At 36.1% G+C, this 27,295-nt stretch overlaps 1 protein-coding gene across 5 annotated transcripts in view; it reads left to right on the plus strand.

Moving 5' to 3' along the window:
- CCDC141 (coiled-coil domain containing 141) overlaps positions 1-27,295 on the plus strand; it is a 232,536-nt gene that overhangs the window by 98,856 nt on the left and 106,385 nt on the right. For 4 of the 5 annotated variants that reach the window (XR_007155001.1, XR_007155002.1, XR_007155003.1 and 1 more), the window contains exon 7: positions 20,815-21,009. The exons of the other annotated variant lie outside the window; for it this stretch is intronic. Coding sequence is in view for 1 of the 4 variants with exons in the window: in XM_047872361.1 (XP_047728317.1) it covers positions 20,815-21,009 (195 nt within the window). In the remaining 3 variants the exon portion in view is untranslated. The remainder of the gene's footprint in view (positions 1-20,814; positions 21,010-27,295) is intronic. 5 annotated transcript variants of the gene reach the window in all.

Genomic DNA, 27,295 nt, shown 5'->3' on the forward strand with positions numbered 1-27,295 from the left:
GTGAATTCTTTGTAAACCTGGTGTTTGTAATACAGAGATCCCCTGCATTGTGAATCTGGAGATTTGAATCATTTTTTCCTTTTTCAGCTTGTTGAGATATAATTGACACATATAATTGTAAGATATTTAAAGTGTACATCTTGATGATTTGATATATGTATACACTGTGAAAAGATTGCTCCCATAACAATTAACACATCCATCACCTCACATATTTATCTTTTCATGTGTATGAAAACAGTTAAGTTCCACCCTCTTAGGGAATTGCAGTTATACAACAGTGTTATCCACTATAATCACCCTGTTATACATTAGATCTTCAGACCTTACTCATCTTATAACTGAAAGTTTGCCACCTCTTTTACCAACCTTTCCCTATTTTCCCAGCCCCCAGCCCCTGGCATCCACTTTTCTACTCTTTTTCTGAATTTGACTTTCTTTCTTTCTTTTTTTTAAGATTCAATATGTAAGTGATAAAGATACTTAAAGATTCTCATTCATGTGTACAGTAAGTCCCTGAGAAAGATTTAAAGAAACTACTCACAAGAGGGCTCAGGGAGTATTCAGATAGGGTTAGGCACCTCTCCTTTTGTATGAACTGTCATGCTAACATGATCACAGTATCTGATGTCACTGTATGTAGAGTACAGATGTTCTACCCAGACACTCACATCTTGAAAAATACTGTCACTTCTTGCCTATCAGTAACCAGCACTTTCAAACACTGAATGTTCAAGGACACATGTTACGGGCTTCAAACCATTTCTGTAAGATGTTCCTGCAATCTGGGATTGCTGTGCAGCATTACCTTACACAGCAGTTGGCTTGTGCAGTCATTTTGCTTCTCTGCATTCCAGGAACAAGAAGAACCACTGGCTGTATATATTACACACATGTCTGCACATTTGTAAATATATCTGGAAAATACTGGGTATTTGTTTTCTTCTTGCTACTTTAGATTTGTGATCTTATTTTTCTTATAGGCAACTTTAAGCCTCTTTTCTTCATAGCCCTTTTGAATAGGCTGTTCTCACTGAAGAGGCTTGGAGCTTATTTGGGAAGAATCCATGAGAGCATTTGCTAATGGGATAGGAGTGTGTGAGTGTATGTGTGTGTATGTAAGAGTGCATGAGTGTGTATGTGAATGTGTGGGTGAGAGTGTGTGAGTGTGCATATATGAGTGTGTGTGTGTGTGTGTGTGTGTGTGTGTGTGTGCGCCTGTGCAGGCAAAGGTCGGTGGTGAGTACTGAGGAGCCTAAGCACAGCCTTTCCAGAGAGACAGGGTCAACAGGGTCTCATGAACAGAATTCCCACTCAAATCTCTTCCACCTGGTTCCCTCACCTTAAAGGCAACTCAATCCTTGCAGCTACTTAGATCAAAAGAGTCTTCACTTCCTAGAGGAAATCACCTGGGCTGTATCTTCTAAATAGATCCAGAATCCTACCATTTCTCACCATCTCCACCACTGTCCTGGGGACTGAGCCACTTGCATGTTTGCCAAGCTCATTGCAGTAGCCTCCTCACGAATCGCTGTGCTTGCATCTGCACCCGTGTCTCTGTACCCCTCCCCCTCCATGTATTCTTAATGATAGCCCTGTGGTTTTATTTATTTTTTAATTTAATTTAATTTTTCTTTTAGCTTTTCATGACTACTTGTTATTTACCATCAATTTTAAATGCATTTTTTATTATTTTATTTTTTTCAACATGATAAATGTACTTTTTAATCCTCACCCCCTATTTCCCCTATCCCTCTCCCCACCTCCCTTCTGGTAACCATCAGTTTGTTCTCTGTAGTTAGAAGTCTGTTTCTTGACCTGCCTCTCTCTCCCTTTTTTCCTTTGCTCATTTGCTTCCTAAATTTCACATGAGTGAGACCATATGGTATTTGTCTTTTTCTGACTTATTTCACTTAGCATTAGGTTGTCTAGTTCAATCCATATTGTTGCAAATGGCAAGACATCATTATATTTGATGAATAATATTCCATTGTGTATATATACTGCATCTTCTTTATCCATTAATCTATCGATGGATACTTGCACTGCTTCCCTAGTTTGACTATTGTAAATAATGCTGCAATAAACATAGGGGTGCATATACCCCTTTGGATTAGTGTTTTTGTATTTTTTGGGTGGTGAGATTCCTGGATTGTAAGGTAGTTATATTTTTAATTTTTTGAGGAACTTGTATACTGTTTTCCACAATGGCTGTACTAATTTGCATTCCCACGAACAATGTGAGAGGATTCCTTTTCTCCACATCCTTGCCAAAATTTTTTCTTCTTGTGGTTTTGATTTTAGCCATTCTGACATGTGTGAGGTGATATTTTATTGTAGTTTTGATTTGCATTTCCATGATGATGAATGACATTGAGTATCTTTTCATGTGTCTGTTGGCTCTCTGTATGTCTTCTTTGGAGAAATGTCTGTTCAGGTCTTCTGCACATATTTAAACTGGGTTGTTGTTTTTGGGTTTTGAGTTGTATCAGTTCTTTATATACTTTGAATACTAACTCTTTATTGGATATGTCATTTGGAAATATCTTTTCCTATTCTGTACATTGCCTTTTTAGTTTCATTAATTGTTTCCTTTGCTGAGCAAAAGCTTTTTATTTTGATATAGTCTCAATAGTTTGTTTTTGCTTATATTTCCCTTGCCACAGGAGACATATCTAGAGAAATGTTGCTGTAGCTAATGTCATAGAATTTACTTTCTGTGCTTTCTTCAAGGATTTTTATGGTTTCCAGTCTCATATTTAGGTCTTTAATCCATTTTGTGTTTATTTTTGTGTACAGTGAAAGAAAGTGGTCCAATTTCATTCTTTTACATGTGGCTGTCCAGTTTTCCCAGCACCATTTGTTGAAGAGATTGTCTTGTTCCCATTGTATATTCATTCTTCCTTTGTCAAAGACTAGTTGACCATATAACTGTGGGTTTACTTCTGGGTTTTCTGTCCTATTCTATTGACCTATGTGTCTATGTATGAGCCAGTACCATACAGTTTTAATTACTATAGCTTTGTAATATAACTTGAAGTCTGGAATTGTGTTTTATTTCTTTTTATTTTGTTTTTCTTTCTTAAGATTGTTTTGGCTATTTGAAATCTTTTGTGGTTTCATACAAATTTTATGATAGTTTGTTCTAGTTCTGTGAAAAATGCTGGTGGTATTTTGATAGGGATTGCATTAAACATGTAGATTACTTTGGGTAGTATAGACATTTTAACAGTATTTGTTCTTCCAATCCATGAGCATGAAATGTCTTTCCATTTCTTTGTGTCATCTTGAATTTCTTACATCAGTGTTTTATAGTTTTCAGAGTAGAAGTCTTTTACCTCTCTGGGTAAGTTTATTCCTAGATATTTTATTATTTTTGGTGCAACTGTAAATGGGATTGTTTTCTTAATTGCACTTTCTGCTGCTTCATTATTAGTGTACAGGAATTCAATGGATTTCTGTACATTAATTTTGTATCCTGTGACTTTACTGAATTCTTTTATCAGTTCTAGTAGTTTTCTGATGGAGTCTCTAGGGTTTTCTATATAAATTATCATGTCATTTGCAAATCATAAGAGTTTTATTTCTTCCTTACCTATTTGGATGCCTTTTATTTATTTATATTGTCTAATTCCTGTGACTAGGACTTCCAATACTATGTTGAATAAAAATGATGACATCTTTCATGATATTCATGACATTTGTCTTGTTCCTGACCTTAGGGGAAGCTCAGTTTTTCACCATTGGATAAGATGTTGGCTGTGGGTTTTTTCTATACCTATATTATGTTGAGATATGTTCCCTCCAGACCTGCTTTGTTAAGGGTGTTTATCATGAATGATAAGCATGAATGATGTAGTTTGTCAAATGCTTTTTCTCCATCTGTTGAAATGATCATGTGGTTTCTATCCTTTCTCTTTTTTTTTAATTATTTTTTTTAAATTTTTTTTAACGTTTTATTTATTTTTGAGACAGAGAGAGACAGAGCATGAGCGGGGGAGGGGCAGAGAGAGAGGGAGACACAGAATCGGAAGCAGGCTCCAGGCTCTGAGCCATCAGCCCAGAGCCTGACACGGGGCTCGAACTCATGGATCGCAAGATCGTGACCTGAGCTGAAGTCGGACGCTTAACCGACTGCGCCACCCAGGCGCCCCTCTATCCTTTCTCTTATTGATGTAACATATCATGTTGCTTATTATGCAAACATCAAGCCACCCTTGCATCCCAGGAATTAATCCCACTTGATTGTGGTGTATGATTTTTAATATATTGTTGGATTTGATTTGCTAATATTTTGTTGAGAATTTCTGCATCTACATTCATGAGAGATACTGGCCTGTAGTCTCTTTTCTTGTGGTATCTTTATCTGATTTTGGTATCAAGGTGATACTGGCCTCATTGAATGAACTTGGAATTTTCCTTCCTTTTGTATTTTTTGTAATAGTTTGAGAAGAATGGATATTAACTCTTCTTTAAATGTTTGGTAAAGTTTGCCTGTGAAGCTGCCTGGTCCTGGACTTTTGGTTTGGGGGAGTTTTCTGATTACTGATTCAATTTCATTGCTGGCGATCCATCTATTCAAATTTTCTATGTCTTCCTGCTTTAGTTTTGGTAGGTTATATGTTTCTAGGAATTTAGCCATTTCTTCTAAGTTGTCCAATTTGTTGGCATATAGCTTTTCATAATACTATGTTACAATTGTATTTCTTTGGTGTTGCTTATTGTTTCTCCTCTTTCATTAGTAATTTTGTTTATTTGGGTTCTCTCTCTCTCCATTTTTATAGTGAGTCTTGCTAGAGGTTTATCAGACTTTTTTTAATGGTTTTTTTTTTTGAGAAAGAGAAAGAGAGAGAGAGAGAGAGGGAAACAAAGAGAGGGAAGGAGGGTGGGAAGAAGGGAGGGAAAGTGAGAGAGAGGAACAGAGGATCCAAAGTGGGCTCTGCACTAACAGCAGTGAACCCAAAGCAAGACTCGAACTTGTAAACCATGAGATCATGACTTGAGTTGAAGTCGAATGCTCAACTGACTGAGCCACATAGGCACCCCGTGGTTCAGCAGTTTTGTTGATCTTTTCAAAGAACCTGGTTTCATTGCTCTATTCTATTGTTTTTTTTTTAATTTCTATATCATTTATTTCTGCTCTTATCTTTATTATTAGACTTTAGTGGGTTTTTTGTTATTGTTTTTTGTTTTTTTCTGGGTTTGTGTTTTATTCTTCTTTTTCTAGCTCCTTTAGGTGTATGGTTAGGTATTTTCATTGAGATTTTTCTTGATTCTTGAGGAAAACCTGTGTTGCTATTTACTTAGAACCACTTATGCTGTATCCCAAAGATTTTGTACTGTGTTTCATTTTCATGTGTTACCATGTAGTTTTTCATTTCTTCTTTGATTTCTTGGTTGACCCATTCATTGTTTAAGAGCACATTATTTAACCTCCATGTATTTGTGGTATTTCCAGATTTTTTCTTGTGGTTGATTTCTAGTTTCATGGTGTTGTGGTCAGAAAAGATGCATGATGCATTGTATGACTGATTTTTTTTAAATTTGTTGAGACTTGTCTTGGGGTCTTATACATGATCTATTCTAGAAAATGTCCCATGTGTACTGGAAAAGAATATGTATTCTCTTGTTTTAGGATGGAATGTTCTGAATATGTCTGTTAAGTCCATCTGGTCCAATGTGTCATTCAAAGTCACTTGTTGATTTTCTGTGTGGATAATATGTTCATCAATGTAAGTGGGGTGTTAAAGTCTCCTATTATTATTGTATTACTATCGATTAGTTCCTTTATGTTTGTTATTAACCATTTTATGTATTTGGGTGCTTACATGTTGGGTGCATAATATTTGCAATTGCTATATCCTCTTGTTGCATTGTCACCTTTCTTATTATATGGTGTCCTTCTATGTCTCTTGTTACAGTCTATTTTAAGGTCTATTCTGTCTTATATAAGCTGCTATCCCAGCTTTCTTTTGGCATCAATTTTTATGGTAAATGTGTCTCCAGCCCAACACTTTCAATTAACAGGTGTCTTTCAGTCTGAAATGAGTGTCTTGTAGGCATAATATATATGGGTCTTGTTTTTTATCCACTCTGTTGACCTATGTCTTTTGATTGGAGCATTTAGTCCATTTACATTCAAAGTAATTATTGATAGGTGTGTGTTCATTGCCATTTTGTTACTCCCCCCCCCCCCCCATAGATTTTCGCTGATCCTTTCTTCTCTTGCTCTCTTTCATGGTTTGTTGGCTTTCTTAAGTGGTATACTTGGATCCCTTTCTCTTTATTCTTTATTATTTATATCTGCTACGGTTTTTGATATGTGGTTATCATTAGGTTTGCATATAACATCTTCTACATCTAGCAGTCTTTACTAAGTTAATAGTTGCTTAAGTTTGAATCCATTCTTTATTCCTCTCCCTTCCATATTTTAGGTATATAGTATTGTATTTTACACACTTTTATTTTATGAGTCTCTTGACTGATTTTTACAGAAGTACTTGGCTTTACTGCTTTTTTTTAATATATATACTCTTACTTATGATCTTCCTTTCCACTCATGGAGTCCCCTTTAATATTTCTTATAGAGCTGGTTTAGTGGTCATAAACTCCTTTAGTTTTTATTTGTCTGAGAAACTCTTTATCTCTCCTTATGAATGATTCCCTTGCTGGATAGAGTATTCTTGGCTGCAGATTTTTCCCTTTCAGCATTTTGAATATATCATGCCACTGCCTTCTGGCCTGCAAAGTTTCTGCTGAAAAATCTGCTGATAGCTTAATGGGGATTTCCCTTGTATGTAACAGTCTCCTTTTCTCTTACTTTTTTAAAAATTTTTTCTTCATCACTACATTTTTCCATTTTAATTACTATGTGTCTGGGTGTGGACCTACTTGGGTTGAACTTTTTTTGGGATCTCTGTGCCTCCTAATCTGGATATCTATTTCCTTCGCCAGATTAAGAAAGTTTTCAGCTATTATTTCTTCAAATAAATATTCTACCCCCTTATCTCTTTCCTTATTTTCTGAGATCCCTATAATGATGGATGTTATTATACTTGATGGAGTCACTGTGTGCCCTATGACTATTCTCAATCTGCATAATTTTCTTTCCTCTCCTTTGTTCAGCTTGGTTACTTTCCATTACTCTCTATTCCAGGTCATTAATTCTTTCCTCTGCTTCATCTAGCCTGCTATTTATTACATCCAGTGTATTTGTTTAAACTTTTTTTTAAGTAATTTTTTTGTTAAGTTTATTTATTTATTTATTTATTTATTTATTTATTTAGAGAGTGCATGAGCAGGGGAGGGGCAGAGAGAGGGAGAGAGAGAGAATCCCAACCAGGCTCTATACCATCAGCACAGAGCCCAATGCAAAGCTTGAACTCACAAACTGTGAGATCATGACCTGAGCTGAAACCAAGAGGAAGACTCTTAACCAACTGAGCCACCCAGGAACCCCTCCATCAACTGTATTTTTAATTTCATTTTGTGTTCCTGATCTCTTTTTGGTCCTTTTATATCTCTATGTTAAAGGTCTCACTGATGTCCTCCACTCTTTTCTCCAGTTCAGTGAGTATCTTTATGATCATTACTTTATTTATTTTTTTAATATGAAATTTATTGTCAAATTGGTTTCCATACAACACCCAGTGCTCATCCCAACAGGTGTCCTCCTCAATGCCCATCACCCACTTTCCCCTCCCTCCCACCCCCCAGCAACCATCAGTTTGTTCTTAGTTTTTACGAGTCTCTTATGGTTTGCCTCCTCTCTCTGTAACATTTTTCCCCCTTCCCCTCCCCCATGGTCTTCTGTTAAGTTTCTCAGGATCCACATAATAGTGAAAACATATGGTATCTGTCTTTCTCTGTATGGCTTATTTCACTTGGCATAACACTCTCCAGTTCCAACCACGTTGCTACAAAAGGCCATATTTCATTCTTTCTCATGGCCACATAGCACTCCATTGTGTATATAAATCACAATTTCTTTATCCATTCATCAGTTGATGGACATTTAGGCTCTTTCCATAATTGGGCTATTGTTGAAAGTGCTGCTATAAACATTGGGGTACAAGTGTCCCTATGCATCAGCACTCCTGTATCCCTTGGGTAAATTCCTAGCAGTGCTATTGCTGGGTCATAGGGTAGATCTATTTTTAATTTTTTGAGGAACCTCCATACTGTTTTCCAGAGTGGCTGTACCAGTTTGCATTCCCACCAACAGTGCAAGAGGGTTCCCGTTTCTCCACATGCTCTCCAGCATCTATAGTCTTCTGATTTGTTCATTTTAGCCACTCTGACTAGCATGAGGTGATATCTGAGTGTGGTTTTGATTTGTATTTCCCTAATGAGGAAATGACGTTGAGCATCCTTTCATGTGCCTGTTGGCCATCTGGATGTCTTCTTTGGAGAAATGTCTATTTATGTCTGCTGCCCATTTCTTCACTGGATTATTTATTTTTTGGGTGTGGAGTTTGGTGAGTTCTTTATAGATTTTGGATACTAGCCCTTTGTCTGAAATGTCATTTGCAAGTATCTTTTCCCATTCCATCAGTTGCCCTTTAGTTTTGTTGATTGTTTCCTTTGCAGTGCAGAAGCTTTTTATCTTGATGAGGTCCCAATAGTTCATTTTTGCTTTTAATTCCCTTGCCTTTGGAGATGTGTCAAGTAAGAAATTGCTACAGCTGAGGTCAGAGAGGTTTTTTTCCTGCTTTCTCCTCTAGGGTTTTGATGGTTTCCTGTCGCACATTCAGGTCCTTCATCCGTTTTGAGTTTATTTTTGTGAATGGTGTAAGAAAGTGGTCTAGTTTCATTCTTCTGCATGTTGCTGGCCAGTTCTCCCAGCACCATTTGTTAAAGAGACTGTATTTTTTCCATTGGATATTCTTTCCTGCTTTGTCAAAGACTAGTTGGCCATACTTTTGTGGGTCCAATTCTGTAGTCTCTATTCTATTCCATTGGTCTATGTGTCTGTTTTTGTGCCAATACCATACTGTCTTGATGCTTACAGCTTTGTAGTGGAAGCTAAAGTCTGGGATTGTGATGCCTCCCACTTTGGTCTTCTTCAATATTACTTTGGCTATTCGGGGTCTTTTGTGGTTGCATACAAATTGTAGGATTGCTTGTTCTAGCTTCGAGAAGAATGCTGGTGCAATTTTGATTGGGATTGCATTGAATGTGTAGATTGCTTTGGGTAGCATTGGCATTTTAACAATATTTATTCTTCCAATCCATGAACATGGAATGTTTTTCCATTTCTTTATATCTTCTTCAATTTCCTTCATAAGCTTTCTATAAGTTTTCAGCATACAGATCTTTTGTATATTTGGTTAGGTTTGTTCCTAGGTATTTTATGATTCTTGGTGCAATTGTGAATGGGATCAGTTTATTTATTTGTCTCTCTATTGCTTCATTATTAGTGTATAAGAATGCAACTGATTTCTGTACATTAATTTTGTATCCTGTGACTTTGCTGAATTCATTTATCAGTTCTAGCAGACTTTTGGTGGAGTCTGTTGGGTTTTCCATGTATACTATCATGTCATTTGCGAAAAGTGAAAGCTTGACTTCATCTTTGCCAATTTTGATGCCTTTGATTTCCTTTTGTTGTCTGATTGCTGATGCTAGAACTTCCAACACTATGTTAAACAACAGCAGTGAGAGTGGACATCCCTGTCGTGTTCCTGATCTCAGGGGGAAAGCTCTCAGTTTTTCCCCATTGAGGATGATGTTAGCTGTGGGCTTTTCATAAATGGCTTTTATGATGTTTAAGTATGTTCCTTCTATCCTCACTTTCTCGAGGGTTTTTATTAAGAAAGGATGCTGAATTTTGTCAAGTGCTTTTTCTGCATCAATTGACAGGATCATATGGTTCTTTATGATCATTACTTTAAATTATCTTTCAGGCATATTACTTATATCTATTTTGCGTCGGTCTCTTGCTGTGATTTGGTCCTTTTCTTTCATTTGGGAGATGTTTCTCTGTTTCCTCATTTTGTCTGACTTTGTGTGTCTGTTTCTGCATTTTAGGAAAGTAAGTTACTTCTGTTGCACTTGATGACAATAGCCTTATGAAGAAGAGGTCCTATAGTGCCCTGCAGTACAGTGTCCCCTGTTCCCCAGATGCTGGCACTTTAGAGAGTGTCTCCTATATATGTTGCATGTGCTCTGCTGTTGGGTCTTGGCCTCTTTTCTTCAGTTCAGTTGTCTACATCAGCTGTCTTTGCCTATTATTGGCAGCAAGATGTGCAGTGGTTGCTTGCCAAACAAGAACTACCCTTTCTGCTGTCCAGACTGAGGTCTCATAAAACATGTGGGTCAGGGGCACCTGAGTGGGTCATTCGGTTGAATGTCTGACTTTGGCTCAGGTCATGATCTCATAGTTTGTGGATTTGGGCCCTACATTGGGCTCTCTGCTGTCAGTGCAGAGCCTGCTTTGGATCCTCTATTTCCCTCTCTCTGCCCCCTCCTGTTTTTTCTCTCTTTCTCTCTCTCTCAAAAATAAATAAACATTAAAAAGAAAACATGTGGGTGAGGAGATATGGTGTTGGTAGGGTTGGTGCTGGTCTTCTAAGGGAGGAACCTGCAGTGCTGGGACTGAGGGGAACATGGCTGGGAAGGGCAGATCTGCTGAAGCCTGAGGTGCAGGGATGGGGAGGACAACTTGGTGCAAGAAAGTTAGGTAAGTAGTGTGGGTGCATGCTGGTTCCTGCCAGCAGCCTTTGTTTATGCTGGAGAGTGGGTTGGGGAGTGAAATGTCACCTGCCAGCTCTACTTGTCTTTATTCTACAACTTCATCACTTTATAACAAACTAGATAATGTACTGATTTTTTTATGTTTATTGGTTATAAACAGAATAAAATAGTGGTGCACCACCGCTATCACTAACATTGGAGTTCCCCTGCCAGCCCATTACTGATTTCCCTGGCTTAGATGAAGTATTTAGGGAAATGCCTTACATGGAACAGGACTGCCAAATAAATGTTTGTTGATTAAATCAATAATCAATAATTGATTAATCAATAAATGTTTGTTGATTAAATGAACAAATGAGTACTTCATAATTTTTGTTGCTGTTATAAATTGGATCTTTATTAGAAGATCTGTATCTTCTAACTGAATATAAAATTAACTATTGTTGGTATATAGGAATGTTACTAATTTTCTTATATTGATCTTATATACAGCAACTTTAATGAACTCTTATTGATTTAAATTATTTTTCTAGATTCTCTTGGTTTTGGTATGTAGAAAATCATAATCTACAAATAATGTCAATAATCTTTTTTTCTCTCTTTCTCTCCTTCTTTCTTTCTCTCTTTCTTTCTTTCTTTCATTGGATAAGACCTTCAGTAAAATGGAGACTAGCAGCAGTGATAGAGGACATTTTTGTTTTATTCCTGACTTTAAATAGAAGGCTTCAAATGCTTTACCATTAAGTATAGGGTTTCTTAAGTTTTTAGTTTTTTTTTTTTTAATTTTGGTTTGGTTTTTACATCTATCCTTTGTTACATTTCTTATTTTCTTTTTAAAATCATGGATAGACACTGAATTTTATTGATGCCTCTTTTTGTATTTATTTAGATTATCATATGGTTTTTCTCTTTTGTTTATTTGGCGAATTGCATTTCTTTGTTTTTCAATGTGTTTAATTTACTTTTTGGCCAATATATTTCCATTATTAAAAAAAATATTAAAGGAACATAGAAAAACCTGTAATAAAATATTTCTCTTTTCACCTACCCGATTCCCTTCCATCATGCTAAAAGTAACCATTGTTATTAGTTTTTTATTATATGTCTAATTTCTTTATGTTATCTAAACAAATACAACTATATATTCATATTTTGTCCCTTTGTTACCTCATTAGTGGCCTACTACACTCATTGTTCTGCATCTTGTTTTTGTTACCTGGTTACTTTTCTATATTAGTATATAGATGTTGTTCTGATGCTTTTGCTATAGAGTATTCCATTTATAGATGTATTTATTTAAAATAACCCTCATTGATTGACCTTCCGATTGCTTTCAAAGTTTGAGTTTTTTATTTTTTTTAGTTTAATAAAACTAAACAGTTTACTTTAGTAAGTCATTTTCTTTTTCCTTAACTTTTTATTATTAACTATATTAACTCTTCTTCCTTAACTTTTAATTTTGAAACTCCACACAGCAAATTTAAAAGAATAGTACAGAATGAATACCTATATAGACTTTACCAATTTAAAAGTTTTGTGACATTTCCTTTATCTCTTAGTATGTATTTGCATATATATACTTTTTCTTATATCATTTCAAAATAAGTTGTGAACATGATGCATTTTCACCTTCAGCATTTCAACAGATATCCTAATGATAAGGATGCTTTCTTCTATTGCTGTAATCCAATTATATGCCCAGTGAATTTCACATTGACACAATATTTTCTGCTCTGTTGTTCATTTACAAATGTCTTCAAATTGTCCCAAATTGAGGATAATGCATTGCATTTGATTGTCATGTGTGTTTCTTAGTAAACCTCTTCTGGTTTGGCTTGTGTAATTTCTTCTCCTGTCTATTTCTGTTTCTATGGTGTGGGCTTTTCACTGTCCAGCCATTGCACAAGTGCAGGCTCATCCCTCCATTTTTGTCCTTAATTCTTTCCAATTCTCATTCATCACACTGCTCTTTAGTGAGTGGTGTTTTGCTTTCAAAGATTCTCTCTGAAGAGTGTTATTCACAAATCTATGTCTTTGGTCCTGAGCACTCTTATCTGGTACTGACCAGCTTTCTTTTGGACATTTGCCCAAGAACTCACTCTTCACTCTCCACCATACCTCCACTCCTCTTTTGTCTAGGTAACCCCACCCTTTGTTTTAAGTCTTAGCTCAGATATCACTTCCTATGAGAAACACTTATTAATTTTCCAGATTAGATAGTTCTATCTCCTTATGAGCCAGGATCATAAGGAGCCTACATGCTCTTGCTCAGGCTGTCTCTGTGCTTGAATCAGCCCCTTGCCTTCTTCCCAGTCCCACACTACACTCACTAGTTGAAGGTCTCACCCATAATTCAGATTCTATAAATCTGATTCCGAAATTCCCAAATCAGATTCCCAAATCAGAATTTATTTTTTCTTCCACTGAACACTGTTTTATTTTCCATTTGAACTTACAATGATCTATTTATATTAGTTAGGTGTTCTTAAGATTTGTTAAATAATGCTTTTTAGATTGGACCGTATTTGGTATAGGAGAGTTATAGAAGGTCAAACCCAGTATCACATGCTGCTGATTCACAGATTATTGAGTATGGAATCAGAATCCTGTGTATATACATAGCGATTAGCTGAAAAACAGAACCTATATGAAGGGAGACAAATTGAAGAAATTCTAGCCTTGACTAGATTTTGTTAAAAGACAAGTTATTTCTTCTAAACCATTAGAGGTAAGGGGTTTTCCTGTAATAAAGATATAGTATATATGTATTATAAATATGGTTATAAAAAGTTTGAAGGAAAGTTAAAGATAACCATATAAATGTATAGAAAAGTTTGGGAAATAAAAACTGGATGAGTTTTGTACCTTCACAGTTTTGTTTTTTGTTTTTTTGTTTTTTTGTTTTTTTACTTTCTGTTTCCCTTTTAAATAAATTGCTCCTTTGCCTAACACACTGTGAAGAAAGTACAAAGTAGAAAGAAATGCTTTGATTTCTTCCTTATGAATTAAGACTAATGATTTAGTCTTAGGGCTGTTTTAAATTCATGATGGATTGGCATATTAATCATTTAAGGAGTGTAAGGTCAAAGATTTTATTTGTCATTGTATCTTCTGCAGCCTTACACAATACTCACTGAATGAATAAAGTAATTTGTAAAACAGAGGTTAAATTTTAGATTTGGGAGTCATCAATACAAAACATAATTTCACAGAGTTAAATTAGCTCAAAGTTGCAAGGTTAAAACACTTTTATTATATAATCATTCTTTCTCATTTACTGGTATGATTACCTAGTCATTAACTATTTTGGAATATTCTAGTCCAGTTCCAAAACTTCACAGATTATAAGTATTTTTTGTTTGTTCCTGATTTCAAATGAAATGCTTTAGATTTTTTTAATGTTTATTTATTTTTGAGAGACAGAGAGAGAGTGTAAGCGGGGGAAGGGCAGAGAGAGGGAGACACAGAATCTGCAGCAGGCAGCAGGCTCTGAGCTGTCAGCACAGAGCCCAACCTGGGGCTCAAACTCATGAACTGAGAGATGATGACCTGAGCCAAAGTCAGATGCTTAACTGACTGAGCCACCCAGGAGCCCCTAAAATGCTTTAGATTTTTTAAAATATGCATTTTTCCACCCTACCAATAATGATTCAGTATATCAATAGGGTGGGTGTGAGAATATAGGTTTTAAAACTTTTTCTAGGAGATATTGATAGCCAGATTTAAGAGCCATTGTTCTAGTCTATAGCAGATGTTCATTGTGGATGTAATATATATGGATTTCCTTCCCCCCACTTCCCAACGTAATCTATTTCATTTAGGAAAATTTTCACAAGAGATGAACATCTAAACCTAATAATTGAATCTATGTTGAGATCCTAAAAGGTATCTCCAACAGATGCTCTAGAAAATGAAACAATAAGTCCTCTGAAAACATTAATATAAACTGGAGTCACCTAGTCAGCTAGTGGCCCAATCGGATTGTAGGCAAATTGTGTTAGATGCCAACAGTTTGGCCAGCTAGACTTTATTAATTTTATTAAAAAACTGAAACACCAATGCCCCCCAAATCTGGATATACTCCTTACTTATTCAACTCAAAGAAACTCTGATTAAGAGGAGCAAAAAATGTAAGAAAAACAACAAGGACAAGAGAGTAAGAAAAAATAATGATTCTTGCAAAACACAAATCTTCAAAAAATGTCTCCCCAACCTTCCATGGAATTAAATTTTCATCCCAAAACTATGTTGAACTAAGGAAGAAAAACTAAATGTATTGTTGCTCCAATCATTCTTTCAAAGATTTGCTCACAGTGTAATTTGTTAAGATTTTATTTGATTTTAAAAATTTATTCTGCCGCATATTCATTTGCTTCAGTATTAACAACAAGCTCTGAGCAATTAAACAAAAAGCTCCCCTTAATGGCCATGCATTGAACAGAATAAGGGAGACAAGAACCTTCCAAGCCATGGTTTTTCCTGTGACTTTTGGAACATTTGAATGGACAGAGAAAAAAGAAAACAGCCATTACTCAAAAACTATTTTGGTGATATATGTCATTTCTACTATAGACTGTCAGTCCTAATCCCACTAGGGTTAATTATGGGAAATACAGCTAAAATACCCAAATTTTGGTAGGAATTTGAAGCACAGCCATTTCATCATTGAATTTACATATAATTCACTAGAGAAGCAGAAGCATATGTGAAGTGATAGAGGCCTGTCATTGTACTGCAGGAAAGTAAGGCTCGGTAAAGCAAAATGCCCTGCTTGAGACCACTTACTAGGTTTGGAATAAAAAATGTATTTCTAGCTCCAGTTCTTTGCTCTTCCCCATGAGCTCTGCCTGGTTCAATAGCAATGATTGTCTGCCTCATGGCTGGGAGGTGAAACACCATACTTCTTTTATCTTTAGGTGACACAAAATTGCAGTTCTTCCTGTTTGCAAACAATGCCTTTGCTGAAATGCATCACAATGAGGGCCAGGTTCAAATGGCCTGTGGACACTGAACTCTGCACTCATCCAACAGTGGGATGGGACCCAGCTCTCATATGATCCTTGCTTTCGCGTAGGTCAGTGTAGAAATCCTGGGAACAGAGCATGAGAGGAAACTGTGGCCCAGTGTGCAATCCGACTTGGCATAATCAGAGTTTCAGCTTTTCAGGGGCTCATTGCCGCTCTTCAAAAGCATCAACATTTCCTCTAAAAAGAAACTCCTGCTCAAAACAGATTCTCGAATATTCTCTGATTAAAATTGCCAGGTTTATTTTGTTTGTACCAGCTGTTAATGCAATCATGTACAATTCTATGCTCTTGTGTCAATGAGTTAATTCTCCTTGGTGCCGAACCAAATGGGACTGTAGACTTAAAGAATGAACAAGAAATGGACTGTGTCTAATGAGATGCCCTAGGAAATAACCATGCTACGAGAACTATACATGAGCTCCACACATGTTTCGGCCAGATGTGATTTTGGCCAGTCATCTCCACAGCTGGTATTTTCTTAGTAGTTTATAAATATGTCCTCTCTTCTTTCTTGTCCCCCACTTAAAAATTACATTCTGAAGTTTCAAGTTTATAATGAAAATAATTTACCACATGGTGTTGGGTCATTAAACCCCTTCATCTACCCTGAAGTTTTCATGTGAATAAAAGTTTACTAAACATATTGTGATTATATTGTTTCTTTTCAAATGGAATAGCTAATCTTCCTACTTTTTGAATTTACTTGCTGGATAATTTTTATGCCAATCCATAACTTCATTTGAAGAGCTAACCTGGGAGTATAGAAAAGAAAGAAGAAATCATTTTCACCTTCTTGTCTATCAGCACTAATCCTCTTAAAAGTACCCTTTCAATCATCGGATTCAACAGAAGCTCAATTTCCTCAGCGGATGGAACACTGAAAGGTACAGTTTGAAAGGGTTACCACTGAGAGTGAAGAAAGGAAAATAATGGAGTGACCTGAGGAGACACCCTGAGCCCAGGATCACACAGTGCCACACATCTTTACTAGGTCAGACATATGCACATATCTCTGTCAAGATTGAAAAGCCAAGGAAATGGTAGTCTTTGGCTTTCAGCTGGTAGGGACACGTACTGGAAATATTTTATTGTAAAGTGACTGAAAGTCAGATGTTTAACACTTAGCAGGCAGGCAGCAACGGCTAGAGAAAACGGACCATGGTTTTCTCCACTGGGTTCCTCCAGCCTTGACAACAGTGACAACTAAGTTTTTTTTTAAAATAGTGTGATGGATTCAGATGACTCTGGAACATTTTATGTTAAAAATAAAATAGTGGAAGCATCCCCTAAGAAAAATGGCTGGGTAAATTCATCATCAGAATGTTACAGAAATACATCAGAAAATGCCTATGGATTGCCCAAAGAAAACAGAACCAATTTTCTGAGAAGATTGAATAGAAATATCGAATGGACCCAACTTCATTTAATACCCACAGAGTTCATGTGAAAATGCAATTAAGAAGACTGGAGATGGAGAATAAGAAAAGATACGAGGCCAAAATGGTCCTTTAACAGTTTCCTTGGAAGGTCATAGCCTACTTTTTATAAATATGATGTGAAGCACAAAGCTAAAGTGGTTTTTCCAAGATTTGGCTCTATTCCAGATGTCTTTCTTTAATGTTGTTTGCAACATTTATGCTAAAGGAGATTTATGAACACTGTTAGAGAACAGGTATTTCCCTTCTTAGAGAAGTGTTTTGTTATTTTGGTCCATTGGCTAAGCAAAATTAAGCTTGAGTTTGGGCTGTAAATTTTCAGTTCTATATGTAACAGCATTGTATTTATTTAGAAAGAATGAAGCTTCTGATTCCAAATCAGAAAATCTCAGGGTCTTAGAAGATTTTTTGTAATTTCCAAGACCTTATCCGGGTTTCATGGAACTTTCACCTGTGTAATTCTAAGCCAATAGATTTAATCCTTTTATGCTGTAAAAAAAACACAAAAGACAAAAAACAAAAAACAAAAAACAAAAAAACCCAAAAAACCAAAAAAAAACCCAACCACTTTCTATCACCTCTCCCCTCTGAAGTGCTGAGGTCAGTATACTGATTGAGAAACAGATTCTAGAGTCAAACTACTTCATTTTGAATTCTGGCTCTTTCACTTACTGGTGTTGAGAATTCAGGAAAGTTCTTAATCCTTCCAAACTTCAATCACCCCATCTGTAAAATGAGGATGGTAACACTTGGCACCTTCCAGGGGTATGGTGAAGATTAGGTGACATAATACATGAAAAGCATTTAGCACAGTGCTTAAACAGAAAGAAAAATCAATACTATCTTGCAGACAGTTAAGACACCTACACCTTAGGGCTTGGTGTTGTCTAGGTTGAACACATAATTGCCATATCTGTTTCTCTATGTCCTAACTCCCGTTCCATTTCCTTCCCCCTAGCTTTGTAGGCCTTCCCGAGGTTCTTCATATTTGTTAAGTGGTCTTCCTCTAATGAGCAAGAAGATTATGGTCAATGATAACTTTTTGAATAACCTGCTTTATTCTGTTTTAACACCTGAAGCATTTCTTCACTTGAGTCTTTGAGGATTAATACCCCACGGATCTTAACAGACAGAAAATGAGAGAATGGGTACAAGAGACAGAAAATGGACTAGTTGGGTCTGGAGGGATAGAGACAAAACAAAAGAGTAAAGAAACAGACTTGTGAAAGCAGGTGAACTCATAGGTGATTCAGCTGCTTTTAGCCATAAGAACAGAATTTCCCAACATTATTCTAGCTGGAGCATTGGTCCCCTGAGATGATGAGTAAACACATGGTTTCATGGTCAAAACAGGTTGTTCAAAATATTTCACATGCGTTTCCATTTAGGAGTCTCAATACACATCAACATATTGAGGATTCTGAGAAGTCCTGCAGTAAAGAAACCTGCTTTGTTTTGTTTATCCCATAATACTGATCGATACATAACGCTGATCAATAACATTTGGAGAATCCTTCCACTACCATTATTTTAGAGCTGAGAAACAGAAATTCTCATAAAGAACAAATTTTGGGGTGCTAGTGAACCATGGTAAAACTGATGGAATGAAAAGGGGGACTAACAGTGAGTGTTTATTACATGTGCCATAAATTGTGCTAACTGTTTTAAAAACATTTGCTCTTTCCTGATAAGGTTAAGGTAATGATTTTTAAGAGGGAAGGATATTTACAGTGCTTTATGAAAGAATGTCATGGAACATATTAGCTATCTTTAAGTGGGGACAGACTAGCTCTTTAAAAAATGAAGGATCTTAAGAAATCACATAGCCCATATTCATACCTAAGAATATTGATTTTGCACTCACTGAGAAATCTGGAGTGTCAAAAGTTCATAAACAACTGGAAAAAAACCCACAATGAATCACCAAAGTAGTAACTGGTAAAAGTTTATTGTGCACACACCAAAAAGACAATATGCAAACCAAAGCACTCACCCAAAAACATGGAACAAGGCTCAGGGGTATATTATTATAAAGCAGCCTAAATAGTGAGGAAACGGTGACTTCTTACTCTTCACAATTATTGGTTATAATATCAGAATTTCCTTACATGATGGGGAATTGGTCAGTGGTTACCTCATAGCAACCTTGGGAAAGGTTCAAGTTTTGCTTATAATTTCCAGAGACATAAACAAGAAATGACCCAGGTCAAGTCAGCCTTGCAAAATAAGCTAAATTAAGCTTTGTTTGTATGACTAAACTGGTTATGTCTGCTCAGGCCATTTTTAAGGCTGGTATTCATTTGTTTTTTATTTTAACAACCCCCTCCCTCTTTGGTCATTCTCTTAGAAGGCTGAGAGTATGATCAACCACTATAGCATTATATTTGGTTACCACCATTGATGTGGTCAGGCTGAAGAATCACACGTTAGCTGTTTCCATTAGTTGAGTCATCAGGATGTGTTTGTAGGACCAGCATACATTTCATACATTTGATGATGAAAGTATATATGAAAATTATGTAAAATAGCAGTTTATATATTGTTGAAGGAAAGAACTACACTTTATTCTTTCTTCATATTCCCCAAGCCATCTATCCTAGCATGGTACCAGGTACATAGTATTTAGTGTGTATTGTGAAATGAATGAATGGAAATGGTAGTGGTAAATTGCACTAAAAATTATACTTATTTTACATAGTATAATGTAACAAATGTAACTTAATGATAGGACGTTTGCCTTAGGGAACAAGCCAGGATGGAGGTAGAATGTAATTTTTGAAATTTGGCGCTAAATTTCTGGTGCTTTAACAAACAACCTATGCTGTTTTTAGCCACAATCTTAGCTGAGATGGGTACCGAAAATTCACTCACAAGACATCCATGTTAGAGATATTTTATGAAGTTGAATCTAGCTTCATCTTTTGCAAGAAATTTAAGTTTCCCTTTAAATAAATAAAGTGTTAATATGTTCAGTTAACTCCAACTTTTATTTTCTTCTCTACTTACTGTTTTTCATCCTTGTGTAACAGAAAGTAAAAAACTACCTCCTTTCTTTTCCTGAAATGTTTATATAGCACTAAGAATGAAGTATTGAGAGGTGAGACTCAGGTCAGGAAGGAGGGAATACTGCACAATACCAACTATTAATTTTGTGGAGAATAACAGATCTTAATTTTAGTTCTAAGTGTAGGCGCAATACAAACACAACAGCCATAAAATATAAGATTTCTCTTCCTGTCTTGTACATATTTGCCCACATTGGCAGTGAGACCGAATTGTGGGAAGTAGACTTTTTATATTTAATTAAATGAAAACAGATCAAAGTGAGTTAGAGATTAAAAAACGCTATTGACTATACTTTGGGTATGTTTTCAGACAGCGTTAATGGAAGAAGTAGCCTGTATTTGGGGCAACTGGGTATTCTATCGATCACACATCCCAACCTGCCTCTTCCTAGCCTCTTTCTTCTTTATCTACCTTTCTTTTTTACCTACATCTTGGTACTGAAACCTGGAATGTAGCGTTTACTCCTTCATAATTTGAAAATACAGTGACAGATGGTTACTGATACATTCAACCCATCTAAATGTTCTCTGAGTCTTAGTACAGTTGCAAAGGGGAGGATGTGTAAAATAAACTGGAGTGATCTCTTGTAGGAATGGAATTCTGCTGTTGAGAAGCTAAAGAGTGATGCTCTTGGGATTCTGCTGTCCAAGGACTACGTGGAGAAGGAACATCTACAGTTCTCTAACCAGAAACTGGATCAGCTTCAAGGAGAATTTGGTCGGCTCATGGTGGAAAGGAAAACTTGGTTAAAAAAGGCAAATGTTTTTTTTAACAGTGCCAATAAGGTCAGTGGGAAGTTACGTTGGTAATTTTAGGTAATCAGGACAGACCAGTAAGAGACTCATGATTTCAGTAGGCTGGCGAACATCACAGAGGTCTGGATTCCACATAGAGTTTCAAAATTAATAGCAGCAAAAGTGAACTTTTAAAAATATATTCCTTTATGATGAGTACTGGATGTTATATGTAAGTAATGAATCACTAAATTCTACTCCTGAAACCAATGTTACACTGCATGTTAACTAATTAGAATTTAAACAAAAATTTGGAAAGAATATATTCCTATCATGGCCATTATTTGGTTCTCAAAACTAGGAAGCTCTATGCTTTGACATGTTAAAAAAAATCCCCATGAGGGTTTCATCTTAGAGCCGTCATTGAACTGCTTGAGGGGACACTTGTGCCAACACTGCCATATTTCTCATGGAGTAAGGGAATTATCATAAAATGTATCAAGGTTAAAATTAACACCTTGAAATTTTCACCAAGAAAAATATTTCCTCTTTAAAATTTTTTTTCATTTATCAGGGAAAGGTACATGAATATTGTAAGCCTTCTGCATACAAGCCATAAGGCTAGAAGCAGAATCTCAACCTGACTGCCCTGCCTTGGTCTTGCCTTTTAAAGTCTGCCAAGGGGAAATCTTGCTTTGGACCATCTCCAGGTCTTCTTGAGTTGGAGACTGTGCTCTGTTTCTCCTGGTTGATTCTTTTAATATTGACTGTAGCAGATGGTTCTTAGTGAGTGGTAATGTCTACATGTTCACATCACTTGTGTATCTGAAGCTGGCGATATTATTTGAAAATTTTTGTACCTTTTCCAATCTAATATACACCTTCAAAGTGCCTTCTTGGAATTGTTTAATACCTTAAATTTTACTGATGTTTTTGAAACTGGACAATGTGACAGGAAATGAATGGGTAACCCCCAGAAGGTGGGTATATTGTGATTTAAAGTCATGATATCAACAATCTGAATACAATGTCCTGGTATATATCAAAATAGTTATTTAATTTTGAACTTCCGTACTAATAGGAAACTTGCAGAGTAGAATTTCAAAATAGAGGTGCTAGAATTACAGTAAAAAAAGTGTTAAAGAAAAATTTGACAAATATGATAAACATCTGTTTGGGATTTCTTTGTTTTAACAGAAGAAACAGTCATAGCATATTACTGGAACTGTTGAACTAAGTAAATGGTAGGTGCTAGTTAAGTTTCTCTTGAACAGTCCTGTTTTTGAATAAGAGATTTCTTTTTTTTTTTAATTTAAATCCAAGTTAGTTAACATACAGTGTAATAATGATTTCAGGAATAGAATTTAGTGATTCATCACTTACATATAACACTCAGTGCTCATCCCAGCAAGTGCCCTCCTTAATGCTCATCACCCATTTAGCCTATCCCCCCCGCCATCTCCCTCCCTCCATCAACCCTTAGTTTGTTCTCTGTATTTAAGAGTCTCTTATGGTTTGTCTCCCTCTCTGTTTTTATCTTATTCTTGCTTCCCTTCCCCTATGTTCGTCTGTTTTGTCTCTTAAATTCCACATATGAGTGCAATCATATGACATTTCTCTTTCTCTGGCTGACGTATTTCGCTTAGCATAATACACTCTAGATCCATCATGTTGCAAATGGCAAGATTTTTCTTTTTGATCACTGAGTAGTATTGAATAAGAGACTTTCTAACTTACATTGCACTCTCATTCTACAAAATGAGTGGGTCATCTGTCAAGTAATGTCATTTTTAAGGAAGACAGTTATAGAACATGTTGCTAGAATAAAACAATGCTTCTAGAACAAACCATATAGCTTCAGCCCTGCAAAATGTAGTTTCTCTCCCTTCAATTTGTACCCCCCTGCTCTTGCTTTCTCTGCTCTCATTATGTGGTAACTTTCCAGGGAGACTTTCTCCTGACATTGCTTCTGGGCCTTGAGGGGGAAAGGAATGACATTTATTGCAATAACAACAACAACAACAACAACAATAATAATAATAATAATAATAGAACAGAGTGGTTACTTTCTCAAATTCACATAGTAATTCAGGTTAAATCATAAGAAACTATATTTCTTAACCCTTGAGACTTGACTTTTTTTTTTTTTTGAAAGAGAGAGAGAGGGAGAAAGAGAATGAGTGGGGGAGGGGCAGACAGAGAAGGATAGAATCCCAAGCAGCTTCTGTGCCACCAGGGCACGGCTCAAACTCACAAAGACACTTAACTGACTGAGCCACCTAGGCTCCCTCCTCCCAAAACTTGACTTCTAAATTAAAAAAAAAAAACTTAAAAAAAATGTTTGTTTATTTTTGACAGAGAGTTGGTGGGGGTGGGGGGTGGAGAAAGAGAGACAGAGCGCAAATAGGGGAGGAACAGAGAGAGAGAGGGAGGCACAGAATCTGAAACAGGATCCAAGCTCTGAGCCATCAGCACAGACAGAGCCCGACATAGGGCTGGAATCCACCAAATGGGAGATCATGACCTGAGCCCACCAACTGGGAGATCATGACCTGAGTTGAAGTCTGACACCTTAATGACTAAACCACCCAGGTGCCCCTAATTTTTTTTAATGTTTGTTTATTTTTGAGACAGAGATACAGAGTGTGAGCGGGGGAGGGGCAGAGAGAGGCAGACAGAATCCCAAGCAGGCTCCAGGCTCTGAGCTGTCAGACCTACAGGGGGGTTGAACTCATGAACTGTCATGAGATCACATGTCTGAGTCAGATGCTTGCCTGACTGAGCCACCCAGGTGCCCCAAGACTTGACTTGTACATCCCCTGTTTCATCATTGGAAAGCCATGGCATTCAAATTATAAGAATTTCAGTTGGGATTTGTTCATACTCTATTTATCCATATTATATCATTCTCTATAGCCAAGTGGCACTTAGAAAGGTATAGAATTTGTTCTCCCTTTTCAAAGCATCAAGGGAATAATTTCTGACTCCAAATTTAAGAATCAATGTGAAAGGTGATAGATACTTTTACTTCAGCAAAAAATAGAAGATGGAGTGTGGAAAGTGGATATTTAATCATGATTTTTGAAATGAAATATTGCCCTATTATTAAGAAGCAATACATGATTAAATAATGTAGTGGGTAAATCTGTTTAAATTAAAGAGGGAAGCTCCTTAAGACTTGTAAATGGCATTTTTATTTTTTATTTATATTGTGGAATCTCCAAATTTTACAAAATTCGCACCATTTTACCTAACTTTTGGCATAACACTTATAAATAACCCAGTTAAAATAAAGAGCTGGATTTGAAACATTAATATAATTTTAAAATCCCTTAAAATTGTGTTTTCTAGGCTGAAAATTCTGTTTATACCAGCAAACGGGTATTTTCAATTTGTATCATCAATTTATCTCTGAAGCACTGACTTTTCCTTTTGAAAATTCACTTTACCGTACCTTGGTTGCATTGGATTTTTCTAGTTGTGAGCATCCTTAACCCTAGATGAAGTCATGTTGTCAAGAACTATGAGGCATGTGAAATTTTACCCAAACTTCAAGCTAACTTGCTAACTTGTCACAGTTTGTGGATGCTCACAAAAGACACATGACTTCTGTGTCAGTTTTGAAAGACTTTATTACAAAAACAATGATCTAAATGCCCACATGCCATATCAGTTTCCCAAGTCCCAGTCCCCTGGGCGGGGGTGATGCAGATGGGCCCAGATGGATGATTGCATCTGTGGCAGGTGGTTTCCAAGAGAGGAACCCTAAGCTTGGGGAATCTTTTTTTTTTTTTTTATATAGCAAACAATAAGCCAACCTGCTATTTGTCTCAGAAGGAGACATTTCCTCCACCTTGAAGGTTGGTTGCTGGCTGCAAACCCAACAGTGAGAAAGGGCTCCAATGAAGAGGGGTCACTGTGGGCCGTTCATGGCACACCGATAATGATGGGTGGAAGCACTAGCCACTCTCCCAACACATGCAGCACTGTGAAAGAAAGAGGAAGTCAGCGCTTCCAAAAGATACTGACTTTGAAAATCAATTCCATTCTTGATAAGTAGAATTATTTTTTCAGCAAACAACCTCTTATTCCAAATTTGTTAAAGCTAGGTCAATATTCTCCTTCAATATCTGTGCCAAATACCAGCGTGAGAAAATATGCTAGTTTCACAGGTAATATAAATGACAGGATGTGACAGTTTGCATATTTGTTCAATAAAAAGTGAAATGTGTGATTTTTAAAATACAACTTTCACTTTTTAAAAAGTTTGTTAAGTTAAAAAGGTGGTCATAATATAATCTACAAAATGGACTGTTGTTAATGCTTTCCATATCATATATATTTCTTTTTTAATCTGGATTTTTATCATATGTTGCTGGTATTTTTGTTGCAAGCATCTGGAAATTCCTCTTTTTCCCTTGCTTACCTTTTCATTTTAATTTATTCTTCTCTCTCCCTACCAACTTTAGATAGGGATATTCTTATTTACTAGACAAAAAGTCATAATAATTTCTTTTATTGAAGTCTCTGAGTGGTGTGGTTAATAATTCTTTAGAGAATTCTTTATTTAGAGATTCTTTAGAGATACATTTGCTTAGTAAAGTTTTACTATACAATTACCGTGTATCAGGTACTGTTCTAAATGCTGGGGTTACAGCAAAGAACAAAACATACAAAAAAATCTAGAGTATGTTTCCAATTTGCAAAATTCAATAAAATGTAATTATTGCCTAATTATCTACATTGACTAGACAACCACATTGCCTTTGCCTTTGCATTGTGGCTCTAGGAGTGAAATTGATTACCTTTTAATCCTGCTAGGGGTTAATGATTACCCAAGGCTCAAGAGTCTGTTTCATACCCAGAGTGCCTATAGCCTTTGGCTTGAGTGTGGTAGTTTGTACCTGGAGTGAGCGATAGGTGGCAATGTTAGCACACAGGACGTTAGCATATTGCTACTGATGCTTTTCCTAAACCAGACACTGGATTCAAGTGGAGATTGAGCCAAGTAATTTAAGAACCCTAGATACTTCCTTTCTGTTTTAGAGTTATCTACTGTGTTGGTGAATTTATTGCCAAATCACTTAGCAACAAATACAAGTAAGGGTTGATTATCAATATTGGATGATAGCTGATTGGAAAAGAATTTCTCTAATTACTAGATGTTGCTAAAAGTAGGACATGGCATGAAATATGAACATAGCACCTATTATAGTGACTCATCTTGATCCCCCCAAATTTTCATCTTTTCATGATTATAGATTATCTTATTTATTTCTAACAAGTTCACAACCAAGGAGTTGGTTAAGATATGTCAATCATCCAAATTGTATTTATCATTGTTTAGGGAATGTGGTTAGAATCAAACAGAGATACATATATATGTTTCAAGAGCAGAACAATACGAACCTGTATTTAGATGACAACAATGATTGAACCTAAATCTGTAAAACATGGCTGATTGGCCATAAAGTTTCATTTCCCATGCTTCCTATTCATAGGCACATGATTTCATTGGGGGAAAGCAAGCGGTGAAGACTGAGGCCAAATCTACATGGTGTGCTTCTTGGGTGATTAGCCTAAAAGCAAAGGTGAAGCAAAAGCTGGGGCAGCTAAAGCAACACCCCAAAAGCAGTTTGAAATGTACGATTGTCATAACTTTTACTGCTTCTGCCATCACTGCTGAAAGTTTTATGTCTTCTAAAAAGTTAGTGTTGCTTTTTCAAGATATTTATAGCCATGCAAAACAGTAATGCCTACAGCAACATAATTGTTTCAGATAAAAACAAAATAATTAAGGATGACGTTTGGTACAGTTTTTTCACTTATATATACACTATTCTCCCATTTTCAAAATAGATACATTTTAGCCCAGATGTGGGAAGCAATTAAATAAAATGACTCAGTTGTTGTACAGATTGAAGAGTGAAGAAATCTGTCCAAATAGAGAACCTAAAAAATATTATCCAGAAGGAATTTGTTAAGGTGATGTAAATGAATTAAAGAAACTAAGCTAATTGTATTGGAAATTAAGGAAAACGTACTTGCTTTCAGTTTCATAATTCTTAGGCAGCCTGTCTCAGATTTCTCTTTTCCAGAACAACTTCCCTTTCTCTTACAAAGAACTAAAGCATCTTTAAAAACAAAAACAAAAAAACCAAAAAAAACAAAAACCCCCCAAAAACCTCCCTCCATGCTTCTACATTTCCCTTCGCCTAATGTGTTGTATAGCTACTGTTTTCATATGTCATATGTGTACTTTAGCTAAAGCAGTTAAAGATACTTGCTTTAAGATCCTTGCCTTCAAGACCCTTTCAGTCTGGTCTGGAGGAGAGGC

The sequence above is a fragment of the Prionailurus viverrinus genome, chromosome C1 (assembly GCF_022837055.1).
Source record: "Prionailurus viverrinus isolate Anna chromosome C1, UM_Priviv_1.0, whole genome shotgun sequence".
Taxonomy (NCBI): domain Eukaryota; kingdom Metazoa; phylum Chordata; class Mammalia; order Carnivora; family Felidae; genus Prionailurus; species Prionailurus viverrinus.